This window comes from Mizuhopecten yessoensis, unplaced genomic scaffold (assembly GCF_002113885.1).
Source record: "Mizuhopecten yessoensis strain PY_sf001 unplaced genomic scaffold, ASM211388v2 scaffold285, whole genome shotgun sequence".
In the NCBI taxonomy this organism is placed as follows: domain Eukaryota; kingdom Metazoa; phylum Mollusca; class Bivalvia; order Pectinida; family Pectinidae; genus Mizuhopecten; species Mizuhopecten yessoensis.
The window spans coordinates 252,008-271,338 of record NW_018403470.1 but is presented as its reverse complement, the minus strand read 5'-3'; the positions used below and the strand labels follow the sequence as shown (position 1 = coordinate 271,338).

Below are 19,331 nucleotides of genomic sequence, written 5' to 3'. Positions count from 1 at the left end.
TAGACTCTCGTGATAAAAAGTTACACTAACAATAAACATGAAAAAGTATAAATGTTTATTTCACAAACAAAAAGTGTTATTGCGACATAAATGTGCAGAATTACAATTAGTGAAGGACTTGAAAACGCATGATTTTGACATTGAAAGCCGTGTACATTCAACAGAAAAGTGGTATTTGACAAAATGCATATAGATTTTAACTACAAATACTCATTTAAACATTTGGAACACACATCATCATACAAATGTATCAGGTTATATTTCAATACTAACTGCATTTTGATTTTTAAAACTAAACAAATAAAACGCTGTTTTTCTCAGATGGCCATTTTTCAGTTAACCCTGGTCCTTGCCCCGCTGTACTGTGGTTTTCGTACATAGAGTAACCTCCCCTTAATGTCACTTCGGATCAAAATGTAGCACAATCAGGTCAAGGTACTCAAGTGGCCAGAGAGCTCAATCCGTAAGACCAATAGTTAATAATCTGAAGTCCAGGGTTCACATTCCCGGTCTAGCACACCCAGAACCCTAACCCTAACCCAATCCGTAAGACCAAAAGTTAATTATCTGAAGTTCAGGGTTCACATTCCAGGCCTAGTACACCAAGAACCCTAACCCTAACCCTAACCAATAGTTAATAATCTGAAGTCCAGGGTTCACATTCCAGGTCTAGTACAGCCGAATATTTTCTCCCAGAACACTGTTGTTGATACTATTTTGTATTGTTTTTTTTTTTTTTATTTGTTCCTAAAAGTCCCGCAAAAGTTTTTTTTTTTTTCCAAATATGATTTATCAAAGCTAAAGTCAAGCCAGAACAAAACCATTCCTAACGTTAACTTACAGTTTTTGACAGTGGTACGGGGATCCCTAACATGTATCAACAATTTCAGTGGGAGTTGTGAGACGAGTTGTTTGTTGTGACTCGTCTAAAAAATCAGCTGAGCCTTTCGATTTCGTATCAACTTCGTAATATCCCTGTTTGGCTGCGGGTTTACAGCAAAGCGCTTTCCATTGTTTTCTCACCTGTGGATCGCGGGTAACAAACAAGATGAAAATGAAAAATCCCTGGAAGACATTACATAAGGTAAATATGTACTGAAAGGGGATACGTGCATCTTCAATGGCCAGGTATCCAAAGATCCAAGTGATACCTGAATATGTAAAAACGGAATATATTTTGTTTAATAAATAAACAAGAATTATTTAGAAAGTCAAGAGCAGGACGGGCATTGGAATGGAGTGTAGAGACAATGAGTGATAAGTAATGAGAATAAATTATCCCTAAACGATTTAGTTACAGCATGAAGCAAGGTTATTAAACAGCGCGTCAACTTTTCATACTTTTTAATCTTTGTAACTAGAAGGGGAACCATATTTCTCGTTTTTATTTACTCACAAAATTAAAGTTATATAAATAATATCATTTTTGCGAGAACTGTTTTTTTTGCATTTATTCTTCAATATGATAAGCATATTCTACAATTTTATATACTCACATAATCAAATTTTATATAAATATTATCATTTGTGCGAGTAACTGTTTTTACATTTATTCTTCAATTTGATTTGCATATTTTAATATTTTTATTTACTCATATAATTAAATTTTATGTAGATAATCTCATTTTTGCAAGAAACTGTTTTTACATTTATTCTTCAATTTGATTTGCATATCTTAATATTTTTATTTACTCATATGATTAAATTTTATGTAGATAATATCATTTTTGCGAGTTACTGTTTTTTTTGCATTTATTCTTAAATATGGTTAGCATATTCTACTATTCTTATTTATTTACATAATCAAATTTTATGTAGATAATCTCATTTTGCGAGTTACGTTTTTTTGCATTTATTCTTCAATATGATTTGCATATTCTACTATTTTTATTTACTCGCATAAGAAAATTTTATCAATATAATCTCATTCTTGCGAATAACTGTTTTTTCGGCATTCATTCTTCAACATGATTAGCATATTCTGCTATTTTTATTTACTCACGTAATCAAATTTTACGAAAATAATCTCATTTTTGCAAGTTACTGTTTATTTTACATTTATCCTTTAATATGATTAGCATATCCTACTATTTAGCAACTTGTTCCCGTAATATCAGTGGTTAGATTAGCACTTTCCCCCTCTAACTTTTCCTGGTTGTATTTTTTCCCATACACATACCACCATTATACTACTATTAGTCTAACCCAGGACAACAACACAACATAATTCAAAACTCTGTTCCACAAATAATAATTCAGGAAACGAATAAAAAGAATATTTCTCCGTAACAGTTGCATCTGGAATAAGAATATCAAACAGCTGAGTATATCGACTACCTGAGTATATCGACTACCTGATTATATCGACTACCTGAGTATATCGAACACCTGAGTATAACAAATCAAGCTGTGTAAGAGTAAATGACTGGGTCCAATCCTTCAAATCCTGATCATCTTCACAACATCTTAACGCAACAGTTTAAACTAGTATATTTAATTTCAAACTAGAAAATTTCAAAACTAATTAAAATCAAAGCTGTATGTATAAGTATTAAAAAGGACAATTTCCTTACAATAAACACATTTGTAGTATTTTAGCTAAATCTCAAAAATCATATTTTGAATATTTGTGATAACGGTTCGATAATCTGATCAAGCTTTGAACATCCGGGCTCTGATTTCTATTATTATGTTTAACCAACCAGTGCACATGTCGTGATTATGTGCTGTATCGATGGCTACAGTGATTATGTGTCATTATACATGTTAACTGTTCTATGTTAATTGCTACTATATATCTCGAAGGATGTTAGTTTGCTTTCAAACTAAGAGCTACCAACAGTCCACATCATTATAAACAAATACAAAACTGTGAGTCCCAACTTAAAGCAGTACAATGCTTGACTACTGTATGTAATAGCTGTGCAAACCCTTACCTCATTATATCGACCCCGTACATGTTTCAGGTAGTTTACCCTTAAGAGGACTTTGTTCATTGCAGTGTTTTAGTGTAAAGATTATATATACGCACATCACTTACAACATAGGAATTAACAGTGTGGATGGAGCCGTAAAGATGGCTTACTGCTTATAGCCAAACATAACACAATACTAGACGGTAGGTTTGGATTGGCTACGATATATAGCTACACACACCGACTAATAATGATTAGAAATAGCAGTATGTAGAGAACAGTAGCGAGGTCTAACTACAAACACTCTTAAACAACACTGGAAAAATGAGCATTATAAAATGGTATCAATATCGCTATACTTGCAAATAAAAAGTGAAGCAGGCGGTAATTATAATCAGACAAAAATATCACGTAACGATGACATTTCCGTGGAATATTCATATCGGGCGATTGCATTTATGTTCAGAATGCACACTATACACGACTCGAGACGCACACTATACACGACTCGAAACCCACTATCCACGACTCGAGACGCCCACTATACACGACTCGAAACACACTATACACGACGCGAGACGCACACTATACACGCCGCGAGACGCACCCTATACACGACGCGAGACGCACACTATACACGCCGCGAGACGCACCCTATACACGACGCGAGACGCACACTATACACGCCGCGAGACGCACCCTATACACGACGCGAGACGCACACTATACACGCCGCGAGACGCACACTATACACGACGCGAGACGCACACTATACACGCCGCGAGACGCACACTATACACGACGCGAGACGCACACTATACACGACTCGAAACCCACACTAAAAACGACTCGAGACGCACACTATACACGACTCGAACCACACTATACCCGACTCGAGACGCACACTATACCCGACTCGAAACACACTATACACGACTCGAGACCCACACTATACACGACTCGAAACACACTATACACGCCTCGAGACGCACACTATACACGCCTCGAGACGCACACTATACACGACGCGAGACACACACTATACACGACGCGAGACGCACACTATACACGCCGCGAGACGCACCCTATACACGACGCGAGACGCACACTATACACGCCGCGAGACGCACCCTATACACGACGCGAGACGCACACTATACACGCCGCGAGACGCACCCTATACACGACGCGAGACGCACACTATACACGCCGCGAGACGCACCCTATACACGACGCGAGACGCACACTATACACGCCGCGAGACGCACACTATACACGACTTGAAACACACACTAAACACGGCGCGAGACGCACACTATACATGACTCGAAACACACTTTACACGACTCGAGACGCACACTATACACGACCCGAGACGCACACTATACACGACTCGAAACACCCTATACACGACTCGAGACGCACACTATACACGAAGCGAGACGCACACTATACACGACGCGAGACGCACACTATACACGACTTGAAACACACACTAAACACGACTCGAGACGCACACTATACATGACTCGAAACACACTATACACGACTCGAGACGCACACTATACACGACGCGAGACGCATACTATACACGACGCGAGACGCACACTATACACGATGCGAAACGCACACTATACACGACTCGAGACGCACATTTTACACGGCTCGGGACATTTCACCTATTATTTGGGTGTGGCTTTGTTGAGGGGTAAATCTACTTATATATGCTGCTTGTATGAATATGGACATGCCTGCCTAATAATCAGCACCATAATCAAAGGTAAACTGGATAGGTCAACGTGTTAACTGGATAGGTCAATGTGTTAACTGGATAGGTCAATGTGTTAACTGGATATGTCAATGTGTTAACTGGATAGGTCAATTTGTTAACTGAATAGGTCAATGTGTTAACTGGATAGGTCAATGTGTTAACTGGATAGGTCAACGTGTTAACTGGATAGGTCAACGAGCTTACTGGATAGGTCAATGTGTTAACTGGATAGGTCAATGCGTTAACTGTTTAGGTCAATGTGTTAACTGTGGAGGCACGGTAGTCTAGTGGTAGGACGCCGGGCTCGTGACCGAATGGTTGCGTGTTCGAGTCACGGCACAGCACTATGTTGTATCTTTGAGCAAGATACTTCACTCCGCTTGTGCCAGTCTACTCAGCTGTAAATGAGTACGTGGTTAGGCAGTGCAAGAATTGTTGAATGCTAGCTGTTAGCCCCGAAATGGCAGCACCGGCTGTATACTCCCCAGGAAGTTGAGAAAGGTATTGGCTGGTTGCAAAGGCCCTATAACCACGGATAAATGTGCATTAACCGCTTTGAGACGACTACGAACTAGGTTGTGATAAAGCGTTACATAAGAACCTCGAATTATCATTTACTACTAATGTGTTAACTGGATAGGTCAATGTGTTAACTGGATAGGTCAATGTGATAACTGGATAGGATAATGTGGTCTGTCTACGTTGACGGTACCGAGGTATCACTACTTACTCATTCTCATAACACAGAGGTAAGTAGTATGTATGGAGTTTCACCGTTATCACAATACCCCTAATGTATTACTGTGCTGCTATACACATAGCATTAATACTAGCAATACGTGACTGTTTCTCTGTGATTAATCAAAGTTAATACTTAAAGATACACGGAATAGTGTTACGATCGCGATCGATTATATAATATTATGTATAGGATATTTGTAACATATAAAACAAGAATTCCACAGCAGTGGACGTTTGAGTTCAATCAACCAAAGAGAACTCAAGTAATCGCACGGAAACCTTGTTTCGGACGACGCAACCGACCACGACAAAGTAATACCTCGCGTTGCAGGCGACACATCAAGGGACATAACTCCACTTAAAATGCACGTAAACTACTGAAATGAGAACTCGTCTAAGCTATATAAGTATGCAATATGTGTTCCAAGAACTCAAGGAAACTGAAATTATCGCAAGGAAACTTTGTTCCAGACGACGCAACCGACGCAACGCCAAAAACGAAGTTCAGTGTTGCTATGTCAAGTGTGATACGCCAAAACGCGGCAAAATATAATTCGACAAAGCAAACCGTAATATATGTTAACAACGTTATTGCATTAACTAAACAATGCCCTTATTTAGCATTAAAAAGGACATAAATCCACGTAAACTTCTTAAATGAGAACTCGTCCGAACTATATTGGTATGCAATATGTATACAAAGTTTGAGTTCAATCAACTAAAGGGAACTCAAGTTATCGCACGGAAACCTTGTATCAGACGACGAAACCGACGACGACGACGCCGACAAAGTAATACCTATATGTTGCCTCGGGTTTCAGGCGACACAAAAAGCATTTAGCACAGCTAATCAGACTAGCAGATTTAGTGACGTAAATAATACTAAAAAAAATGTCTGTTTATAGAAAGCAATTAAACAATAGCATGTACACTTCACTCAAATGAATATATTGCATAACTCACCAGAAGTATTATAAATCATATTAGAATTGTAGGAAAACTATCAATCATATTATATGGATTTCAACAAATGCTATTCAACGACTATTAGTGTTCGTTTTCAATCGAATGAAGCACTTATATGCGAGTTATCGCGGATTTATACCAAACTGCGGATACGTTATAGGCAACGCAACTTTGCGGTTGTGTACCTGGAGTTCTACTTCATTGAATTAAACACTGATAACTTTATAAGGATTAAAATCAATCTTAAATGTACATTTTGTATTTGTCACTCAAGTAAAGCTGGAATTCTTGGCTGAAGACAGATCCGTCAATGCAGTCGCGTCTTTAGATCTTGAACCTGCAGATGAATCATATCCGGTACGGTCAGTCTTCTTCTTGTCTCCGCAACACACTGCCATCCATTCCTTTCTGACTTGTGGGTCGCGGGTAACAAACAGCAAGAAGATGAAAAATCCTTGAAACGCGTTGCAAATTGTGAATATGTACTGAAAGGGGATACGAGCGTCCTCAATGGCTAGGTATCCGAATACCCACGTGACACCTAGGGGGAGCAAAGTTGTTATTGATTAGCTTGTTGCAGTATTAAATTGAAACAAGTTTGAAAAATAATTGTAAAACTGCATAGGAGGGTAGGTGTTATTGAGGTTAATGATCGACAAAGATTAGAATACTCTGATATCAGTAAGACATTGTTTGGTTTTATCGTAATATACTAAATTTTCGTTTTGATACTCCAAAAAATGAGCTGCAAACATTTTGTTTTTTTTCTCTCAAAACATTACTACGTAGCAGGCAAAAGAAATTGTTTTGGGAAAATATGCAAAATGCAAGCAGCTTTCTAAATATGCCCAGGATGAGCAAGGCTAGGGTAAAGCTGCAGTCTAACAGATGTTTTACTATCTGAAGGCGATAACACAGATTTTTTCACAGTTTACGCACGAAGTCTTAGATCAATTGTCGTACCTTACCTTACTCATCTCCAAATATAACAATAATAATATGCACGTTGTTCAGACATTGACAAAACTTCTACGGTGAGTTAACACTGCAAGAGAAGTAACCCTGGGGAATATATAGAGGATCTAGCACGAGTGTTCATGTTATATTGAATTTATTGAACGAGTATATTAATTTCATATGAAATTAATATACGAGTTCAATAAATTCAATATAACATGAACACGAGTGTTAGATTCTATTTATTATATAATTCGAGAAACCTACCTACATAAGTGGTTTCAATACTAACGTCTCTATATGCAATGACGACGAGAAAGGACGCATCACATATACTAATTTGAGAGCATGTTCCGCTAACAAAAGTAGTCCGCAGAATTTTATCAGAATAATAAATGGCCAACAGTTTTACTTTTAACGATCATTTTAATTGTGATAACAATTGAAATAATAAAAGTTTACAAAATATGACTTCTTTTTTTTCGCTTCGGAAAAAAACTGTTTTTTTTCATCGGTGACGTCATGAACAGTGTAAGAGCGCGCGCACTGTGAAGGTCGTCGGAAACCGAAAACACATGTGTTGGATATTAGGCCTACTGAGAATCACTGTCACTTTCTATAACACGGGCGCGTTTTTTCAGAGGAGGTCCTTGGTAAACATGAACTTGTATGTTTCCTCCTGTGACAGCACCTGAAAAGATACTTTGGAAACCGCCCTGGACCCTGACAACAGAGGAAGTTGACTGGTTACACGCCATTGATTGTTGTGTCAGTGATGTTGTGTTGCATCCGGTCTCAGGTGCTGTTGGATTTCCGTGCAGTATTTTGGAGATTTCTTTGTGTTGATTCGTGTTGATGTGTGAATAATTATTAATAGAAGAAATGTTTCGGTGACCAGAAATTTGCATTATATGGTTAGCGGGGATGTTATTATCGTTCAATTTCTGGACAAGATATTTCCTCGCACTGTGATTTGACAAGTGTTTGTCAGTTTGGATTCCTGCTCCCTTTATGGCACGTTGCATCATGGATTTTAGCTTGTTGATACCAACGGGTTGGCGCTTGAACCAAGTCTCATGACTTCCAGGTGAGCTTTTTGTTGTAGTAGCTATATAAAATGGATCTGATCCTTTACAGTAAGTCGTAGGTCTCATATCTGCATAGCATTTGTAAACATGAACAGGACACCTTTCGGGATTTTCAGTGTTTGCCCACAATTTTGGTTTTACTTTGCGTACATCACGGGTGTTCTCCCCTGTCCTGGTTTTTGTTTGTCTTTCCGTAAACTCTAGATATTCATGTCCGTCAGTGTGGTTTTGTAGTGTAACGTCCCCCCAGCACATATCGCGATGCTCCGCTGATCCCCGTAAACCAAAATGTACTGTATTGAAAAACCAAAGTGTCTGTAAAATAGCGTCAGGGTTTTGAGTTCCAAATTGACCTTTTCTCCACAAAACGTCGATCTCCTCGTCGCTGATAGCATCACTACGGTTGTCAAGGTTACCTTTTCCATCGCGTTTTAACTGTTTTTGTTTACTTTTCAACACTTCTCTAACCTGGGCAAACAGGGGACTAGTAATAATAGCATGACCATAATTAAATCGGCGTAGCTGGCGATCAAAGCTTGACATCATAGATCTGAGACTGTTTGGTTCATATTCAGAACCGTCCACTTTTCGGACACTCATGAAAAATTGGGAAAGCAACGGAGATAATTCGGGAGGGGGTATGTTTTGAATACTTCGGGATTCGTTGATTTCTGGAGTTTCGAAAAAGGCTTTCAATACTTTCATGTCATTCCACGTTTTCAGTAGAGTGTTCTTATTTGATTGTTGTTCAATGAATGACCCAATTTCCGTTTGTTGGACCGGAACAAACCTTTGAGTTTGGTTGGGTGTCGTCTGCTTTTGTGGTAGCGAGGACGACTGAGTCATAGTCTGGGGTATTGGCTCTAACCGATCACCTGGCAAGTCAACCTCAATATCACTTCCCTCGATTAAAACTCTATAAAATGTTGCAAATCCCATTGGAACAAGTTCTTGTACTGTGCCCCTACCTTTGCCGTCAATTCGAACAGAATCCCCAATGTTTACGTCAGCCATGTTGTAGTAGGCCTATACTATAGTAGTAGTAGTAGTAGTGCGTAGGAATACGACCTAGTTCCCACGGTGTCGCGCGCTCATTTGCATCTTTATTGCACACGTTCAATATCAATTTTATTGCACCCCTTTATTGCACTGCAGAAGCCTTATATTATATAATAATTACTTCTACGGTGAGTTAACACTGCAAGAGAAGTAACCCTGGGGAATATAGCGAGTTATATACCAAATGCCGATAGAAAAGAGTCCTTTAAGAATATTAAGTTTGAATATACCAATATATACAATATATAAACTAAATGTACAAAAGCGGAAAACGGAGAGTGTTTACAGTGTTTAAAATCGCAATCAAAATAAACGTTTGGAGATATCTTTTATCTGTGATGAAATACTTAAATATGTATAAAGTACATCTTCAAATCCTGCGTGTTTTAGTGTATTTTTCTCACGAATCCAATTGCAAAATTTTGAGATGAATAAGATAAGTTTAAAGGTTGACAAAGCATAAAATGAATACAGTACAACAAAATATCGATATCTACGGAAAAACAACAACATTACCGCATGACAATGGTCATAAAGTTGCATTTGTTATTCCTAAGAGACAAGTGAAGCTAGGAGCTACTGCGTCAGAGATAAAAGGAGGTACTTTTCTACCCAAGGTTTGCGCGCAAGTGTGATATGCTTCATCGAGGACTCGCCTGTAAATCCAGGTCAAATCCACGTAATGTCACGTCCTTAAACCGAAAACTCGGGTAGAGACAATAAAACCACACACAATGCACATTTTTGGGCTTGATCAACACATTGCCTTCACATCACACAAAGAAATAACATATTACCCTACGAGATCATGTAGGCGAGCATAAAACCTGTCTATAGTCTTCATTAACCCTGCATCTTTGAACACCTATGTTGTAAGTTATTGCGAAGCGGTCGACATCTATCACGGAGGTCATGATATTCGGAGCAAGACCTTAAATACTGAATCAACTGCAACATGTGAACACCGTGGTTAGAGAAGTGGGGATGTTACTATCCAGAAAGGGAAAGTGCAGGATTGGAAAGTTGAAATCGTCCCGCGTATTATACAGCTCAGCAATCAGCCTTTATTATTGGTCATGTTGTATATAATGATCGAGAAAACCGGCTGCAGAAGAGTCTGTAGTGTCCCAGTTGTCAACTTCTAGCGTGTATAAACGATTCATGTGGTCAATACATTCCTTGTTTTTCAAAGACAGTACATCACCGATAAATGTAGTTGTGGAACTGATCGATTTTGGTTTTTGCTTCACGTCCTGATAAGCTCTTCAATAAGTTAAGCCTCATATGAAAACCTATTTAAATCAACATGAAAAGGGGCACAGCTTGGACCAATAGGAGTGTAGTTTGCTGGAAAATTTTGCCACAGAACATATCGACCTTGTTGATTGTCTTTAGGAATTGAAGATGTGGCTCATTTTGTCCTACTGTACAAAACATGGTATACATAAATCTTTGTGTATTGACGTAGTGATCCATTTCATTTTTGTTTATCGACGTTGTGGTATTTTTTTGTTTTTGTGTATTGACGAAGTTGTACATGTGTTCATTTTCGATTGAGATTGTGGTAATTTTGTGAGTTGTAATTCATTGTCACTTTTTCCCGACATTTTGGTGCACTTCATTTCTGTGTAATTGGACTATTTCAATTTGTACCGTGTTAATATTACATAACACCTCTTTTTAATGATGACATACGTTCGTCCTTGTGGATTGTCGATATTGTTAATGTGTCTTTAGTAATTTGCGATATGGTTGATTTGTTTACAGACGATGTAATACATTAGGCCTTGTCTATTGACGTTGTGGTATATTTTGATGAAGTGCATTGCTACTACCGTAAAATTTGTCATCGTGTACTAACGATGTGTTGAATTCTGTCGTTGTAAATGGTCGAGTTGGTGCATCAGTTCTTGTGTATTGAAGATGTGGTAGGTATTCCTCTTTGGGATTGACGATAAGGTAATTTTTGTCCTTTTGGATTGTCGATACGGTACATTTGCTCCGTTGTATTGACGACGTTTTACGTTTAACCCTAATTAACCCTATTACAGAAAAGGTGTTAACTGAAATGACGCTCCATAAATCATCAAATAAGAAAATGATCTTGTTTAGATTTTCTGACTCCAAACAGAGGAGTCAGTACGAACGATGCTCACGCGACCTACAGCAGCCACGACTAATATGGCTAATGAATATTGAAAGCGATTGCTCAAAATTTCGAAATTACTAATCAACTCCTAATAGTCGAATGTCGTGTTTATATCAGTAAACTTAATTATTTATATAGACGGAATACAAACGATCTGAATGTAATGAAGTTATTTATAAATATACAAAAGCTTTAAATTCCAGTGCTGTAAGTATATAAGCTATTTAAATGCTGGTTTATTGGTTACAAAAATGTATTTAATAAACGAATCTCCTTACCCAACAAGACAAATATGGAAAGTGCTGCCCAGAAATTCATCAAAGCCCGTTTGCGCTCCGACTGATTAGATTGTAGACCTGCAGGTCTGCGCACAATGTTCACAATCACCATGATGAAGACGACGATGTTGATCAAAATGACCAGGCCTACGGGTAATGCAAAGGCGTAGTAAAATGGTTGAAGTGACATCCAGCAGCTGCAATGAAAAGGAATGCAGGATTATATAACACAGGATTAAAGAGACATCTAGCATTTCGTTAAATAGAATGACTGTTTGTGAATACAATACAGGGCTCAAGTGGAGTTCAGCAGATAATCAATGCAAAATTATATAATTCAGATTTGAATTGACATCAGGTTACTGCAAAAACGGATCAAATGCAAATTTATATCAGGCTTACATGACATCACTCACCTACAACAAAGGACATGTAGTTCTTTCGGTAATCAGCGACGACGACTATGACAATTATGACGAGTCTATGAATATGTTTCTTTGTTTCAGGGACAACTTTATATGGTCCTTATACCGTTTATGGTGACCTCCAGCAAATCATTTTTGCAGATGACAGTTCAACCTTGATAAGTTGCTTTGGTATATCATAAAGTCTCATCCGACATATTGGGAAAATCCAATGCACCAGGGACTGGTGCAGGAGGGATCACATTGTTGAACAATTAGAATAATGGGCCGATATTTCATCAAATCGTTTGTAAGAAATTGATTTTTTTTGTATCATTTGAAGGCATCGAAAACATTTTAAAGAAACAAATACTAACCAGTGATACCCGCTGTGGTAAACTATCATAAAGGGAACTTTCTGGTGATTTTTGTTGATGTAAAAATTCAAGTGTAACATGTATCTACTGTATACTAATTACTTACTGTGCTAGTGAATTATACCTTCGTTCATTCTGGTATAACAGTAACTTACTAGTGAATACCGCCGTCGTTCATTCTGGTATAACAGTAACTTACTAGTGAATACCGACGTCGTTCATTCTGGTATAACAGTAACTTACTAGTGAATACCGACGTCGTGAATAATTGTATAACAGTAACTTACTAGTGAATTATACCTTGGTTCATTCTGGTATAACAGTAACTTACTAGTGAATACCGACGTCGTTCATTCTGGTATAACAGTAACTTACTAGTGAATACCGACGTCGTTCATTCTGGTATAACAGTAACTTACTAGTGAATACTGCCGTCGTTCATTCTTGTATAACAATAACTTACTAGTGAATACCGCCGTCGTTCATTCTTGTATAACAATAACTTACTAGTGAATACCGCCGTCGTGAATAATAGTTTAACAATAACTTACTAGTAAATACCGCCGTCGTGAATTATTGTATAAAAATAACTTACTAGTGAATACCGCCGTCGTGAATTATTGTATAACAGTTACTTACATTGTATAACAGTAACTTTCTAGTGAATACCGCCGTCGTGAATTATTGTATGACAGTAACTTACTAGTGAATTCCGCCGTCGTTTATTCTTGTATCACAGTAACTTACTAGGGAATACCGCCGTCGTGAATTATTGTATAAAAATAACTTACTAGTGAATACCACATTCGTGAATGATTGTATAACAGTAACTTACTAGTGAATACTGCCGTCTTTCATTCTTGTATAACAATAACTTACTAGCGAATACCGCCGTCGTTCATTCTTGTATAAAAATAACTTACTAGTGAATACCGCCGTCGTAAATGATTGTATCACAGTAACTTACTAGTGAATACCGCCGTCGTGAATAATAGTTTAACAATAACGTACTAGTAAATACCGCCGTCGTGAATTATTGTATAAAAATAACTTTCTAGTGAATACCACATTCGTGAATAATTGTATAACAGTAACTTACTAGTGAATACCGCCGTTGTTCATTCTTGTATAACAGTAACTTACTAGTGAATACCCCCGTCGTTCATTCTTGTATAACAGTAACTTTCTAGTGAATACCGCCGTCGTTCATTCTTGTATAACAGGAACTTACTAGTGAATACCGCCGTTGTTCATTCTTGTATAACAGTAACTTACTAGTGAATACTGCCGTCGTTAATTCTTGTATAACAGTAACTTACTAGTGAATACTGCCGTCTTTCATTCTTGTATAACAATAACTTACTAGTTAATACCGCCGTCGTGAATAATAGTTTAACAATAACTTCCTAGTAAATCCCGCCGTCGTGAATTATTGTATAAAAATAACTTACTAGTGAATACCGCCGTCGTGAATTATTGTACTAGTGAATACCACCGTCGTTCATTCTTGTATAACAGGAACTTACTAGTGAATACCGCCGTCGTTCATTCTTGTATCACAGTAACTTACTAGTGAATTCCGCCGTCGTTTATTCTTGTATAACAATAACTTACTAGTGAATCCCGCCGTCGTGAATAATAGTTTAACAATAACGTACTAGTAAATACCGCCGTCGTGAATTATTGTATAAAAATAACTTACTAGTGAATACCACATTCGTGAATGATTGTATAACAGTAACTTACTAGCGAATACCACCGTCGTGAATGATTGTATAACAATAACTTACTACTTACTAGTGAATACCGCCGTCGTAAATGATTGTATCACAGTAACTTACAAGTGAATTCCGCCGTCGTTCATTCTTGTATAACAATAACTTACTAGCGAATACCGCCGTCGTTCATTCTTGTATAAAAATAACTTACTAGTGAATACCACATTCGTGAATAATTGTATAACAGTAACTTACTAGTGAATACCCCCGTCGTTCATTCTTGTATAACAGTATCTTACTAGTGAATACCGCCGTCGTTCATTCTTTTATCACAGTAACTTACTAGTGAATTCCGCCGTCGTTTATTCTTGTATCACAGTAACTTACTAGGGAATACCGCCGTCGTGAATTATTGTATAACAGTAACTTACTAGTGAATACCAACGTCGTTCATTCTGGTATAACAGTAACTTACTAGTGAATACTGCCGTCGTTAATTCTTGTATAACAGTAACTTACTAGTGAATACTGCCGTCGTTCATTCTTGTATAACAGTAACTTTCTAGTGAATACCGCCGTCGTGAATTATTGTATAACAATAACTTACTAGCGAATACCGCCGTCGTTCATTCTTGTATAAAAATAACTTACTAGTGAATACCACATTCGTGAATGATTGTATAACAGGAACTTACTAGTGAATACCGCCGTTGTTCATTCTTGTATAACAGTAACTTACTAGTGAATACCACCGTCGTGAATGATTGGATAAAAATAACTTACTAGTGAATACCGCCGTCGTGAATTATTGTATGACAGTAACTTACTAGTGAATTCCGCCGTCGTTTATTCTTGTATCACAGTAACTTACTAGGGAATACCGCCGTCGTGAATTATTGTATAACAGTTACTTACATTGTATAACAGTAACTTTCTAGTGAATACCGCCGTCGTTCATTCTTGTATAACAGTAACTTACTAGTGAATAACGCCGTCGTTCATTCTTGTATAACAGGAACTTACTAGTGAATACCGCCGTTGTTCATTCTTGTATAACAATAACTTACTAGTGAATACCACCGTCGTTCATTCTTGTATAACAGTAACTTACTAGTGAATACCGCCGTCGTGAATTATTGTATGACAGTAACTTACTAGAGAATACCGCCGTCGTGAATTATTGTATGACAGTAACTTACTAGAGAATACCGCCGTCGTGAATTATTGTATGACAGTAACTTACTAGTGAATACCACTGTCCTTCATTCTTGTATCGTGAATTATTGTATGACAGTAACTTACTAGAGAATACCGGTATAAAAATAACTTACTAGTGAATACCACATTCGTGAATGATTGTATAACAGGAACTTACTAGTGAATACCACCGTCGTTCATTCTTGTATAACAGTAACTTACTAGTGAATACCACCGTCGTGAATGATTGTATAACAATAACTTACTAGTAAATACCGCCGTCGTAAATGATTGTATCACAGTAACTTACAAGTGAATTCCGCCGTCGTTCATTCTTGTATAACAATAACTTACTAGTGAATACCGCCGTCGTAAATGATTGTATCACAGTAACTTACAAGTGAATTCCGCCGTCGTTCATTCTTGTATAACAATAACTTTCTAGTGAATACCGCCGTCGTGATTGATTGTATAACAGTAACTGACAGTGAATAACACCGTCGTGAATGATTGTATAACAGTAACTTACTAGCGAATACCACCGTCGTGAATGATTGTATAACAATAACTTACTAGTGAATACCGCCGTCGTGATTGATTGTATGACAGTAACTTACTAGTGAATACCACCGTCGTTCATTCTTGTATAACAATAACTTACTAGTGAATACCACCGTCGTAAATGATTGTATAACAATTACTTACTAGTGAATACCGCCGTCGTGATTGATTGTATGACAGTAACTTACTAGTGAATACCACCGTCGTTCAGTCTTGTATAACAATAACTTACTAGTGAATACCGCCGTCGTGATTGATTGTATGACAGTAACTTACTAGTGAATACCACCGTCGTTGAGTCTTGTATAACAATAACTTACTAGTGAATAACGCCGTCGTGATTGATTGTATAACAGTAACTTACTAGTGAATACCACCGTCGTTCAGTCTTGTATAACAATAACTTACTAGTGAATCCCGCCGTCGTGATTGATTGTATAACAGTAACTGACAGTGAATACCACCGTCGTGAATGATTGTATAACAGTAACTTACTAGTGAATACCGCCGTCGTTAATTCTTGTATAACAATAACTTACTAGTGAATACCACCGTCGTTCATTCTTGTATAACAGTAACTTACTAGTGAATACTGCCGTCGTGAATGATTGTATAACAGTAACTTTCTAGTGAATACCGCCGTCGTGAATTATTGTATAACAATAACTTACTAGTGAATACCGCCGTCGTGAATAATTGTATAACAATAACTTACTAGTGAATACCGCCGTCGTTCATTCTTGTATAACAGTAACTTACTAGTGAATACCGCCGTCGTTCATTCTTGTATAACAATAACTTACTAGTGAATACCGCCGTCGTTCATTCTTGTATAACAGTAACTTACTAGTGAATACCGCCGTCGTTCATTCTTGTATAACAGTAACTTACTAGTGAATACCGCCGTCGTTCATTCTTGTATAACAGTAACTTACTAGTGAATACCGCCGTCGTTCATTCTTGTATAACAGTAACTTACTAGTGAATACCGCCGTCGTTCATTCTTGTATAACAGTAACTTACTAGTGAATACCGCCGTCGTTCATTCTTGTATAACAGTAACTTACTAGTGAATACCGCCGTCGTTCATTCTTGTATAACAGTAACTTACTAGTGAATACCGCCGTCGTTCATTCTTGTATAACAGTAACTTACTAGTGAATACCGCCGTCGTTCATTCTTGTATAACAATAACTTACTAGTGAATACCGCCGTCGTTCATTCTTGTATAACAGTAACTTACTAGTGAATACTGCCGTCGTTCATTCTTGTATAACAGTAACTTTCTAGTCAATACCGCCGTCGTGAATTATTATATAACAGTTACTTACTAGTGAAAACCGCCGTCGTGAATGATTGTATAACAGTTACTTACTAGTGAATTCCGCCGTCGTAAAGACGATAGTCAATAGCTAACACAACAATCACGGGAATAATTGTTTAACAATAACTTACTAGTGAATACCGCCGTCGTGAATTATTGTATAACAGTTACTTACTAGTGAAAACCGCCGTCGTGAATTATTGTATAACAGTTACTTACTAGTGTAAACCGCCGTCGTGAATGATTGTATAACAGTTACTTACTAGTGAATTCCGCCGTCGTAAAGACGATAGTCAATGGCTAACACAACAATCACGGGAATTAAGGGCACCCCTGAAAATAACCATCATGTTAGATTCGTTAAAGGTGTTCACAAAGATCACTAAAAGAAAAGATTTTTTTTTCCTGACAAATAACATAAATACAGAAGCACTTCAGGAACGATTTAAACCGCTGGTCTCAAACTGGTGTTTAGATTAATGTGGCTAATATTTACTATGTTAATTGTATTATAGTGATACAATGGTCTTCATCAATGTAGACATTATCATACCCTAACCCTAACCCAACTAGCAAGAATGCGACTCAGTCAGTTTAAGCTTGATGATTCGTTTAACAATATCGTTATCAAGCGAAACGGCGGCAACCGGAAACATACTGGAAATGCCATATGAGTTCTCAATAAAAGGCAACTTAACATAGTTTTCACCACTGGTGGTAGCTATCATATTTGTTCCAATCAAATGCAGTAAAATTACTTATCAATCAAAGACCTAAGGCATCGTTAACAAGTCTGTAATATACAGAATCAAACAGAAGGAAAATTACTTACCCCAGGCGAAGATTGACGACTTCAGCATAAATCTAGGAATATAGGTTCCAAGCACTTTGACGAAGCGGAGGTACTGTAATAATCCCTCAATGAGCAACCACATAAAGGTGACGAGGATGAAGTAATGAAGAAGGACAGCTACAGCGATACACCCATTGTAATCCTGTGTCTGCTCCACTCCTGCCAGGAAGACAACCCACGAACACAGCATAGCAACAGCCAGCTGAAATAATACCTTCTGTCCACGGGTTTTCCGCAGTGGCCTGTGGAAATCATTGAGTTAAAATATATTTTGATTTGAATTCACTGGATTAACATTACACCTTATACTGACAATTACTGATCAGGTACTGAGGAAATGAATAAGATGTTAAATTAAACCAGGATTGGCAATATACAATGACAGATAACAGTAGAAACGGTTAGGGTGTGCTTACTGTTTTTCTTTCAAAGTTTCTGGTGTAACAACATTTTGCAGTATAATAAAAAACATACGAATTAATTCTTTAGAAAAGAAAAACAATAATAGAAAGACCCAATATTTGTATTAAGTGTTCATCTGTAAATGTAATAATTTTGTTATTTTGTTACAGAACAGATCACCAACATGTACCTAGATATCAGATCAGAACAGATCACCAACATGTACCTAGATATCCGATTAGGACATATTACCAACATGAACCTAGATATCAGATCAGAACAGATCACCAACATGTATCTAGATATCAGATCAGAACCGATCACCAACATGTACCTAGATATCAGATCAGGACAGATTACTAACATGTACCTAGATATCAGATCAGAACAGATTACCAACATGTACCTAGATATCAGATTAGAACAGATCACCAACATGTACCTAGATATCCGATTAGGACATATTACCAACATGAACCTAGATATCAGATCAGAACAGATCACCAACCTGTACCTAGATATCAGATCAGAACAGATCACCAACATGTACCTAGATATCAGATTAGGACAT

At 37.5% G+C, this 19,331-nt stretch overlaps 1 protein-coding gene across 1 annotated transcript in view; it reads right to left on the bottom strand.

Annotated features, from left to right (window-relative positions):
* Positions 1 to 39: 39 nt before the first annotated feature.
* LOC110446066 overlaps positions 40 to 19,331 on the bottom strand; it is a 92,500-nt gene continuing 73,208 nt past the window's right edge. Inside the window, exons 19-22 of the mRNA XM_021491030.1 lie at positions 18,338 to 18,600; positions 17,769 to 17,838; positions 11,925 to 12,121; positions 40 to 1,151 (exon numbers count right to left, since the gene is read on the bottom strand). Of these exons, the coding sequence (XP_021346705.1) occupies positions 868 to 1,151; positions 11,925 to 12,121; positions 17,769 to 17,838; positions 18,338 to 18,600 (814 nt within the window). The 3' untranslated portion in view covers positions 40 to 867. The remainder of the gene's footprint in view (positions 1,152 to 11,924; positions 12,122 to 17,768; positions 17,839 to 18,337; positions 18,601 to 19,331) is intronic.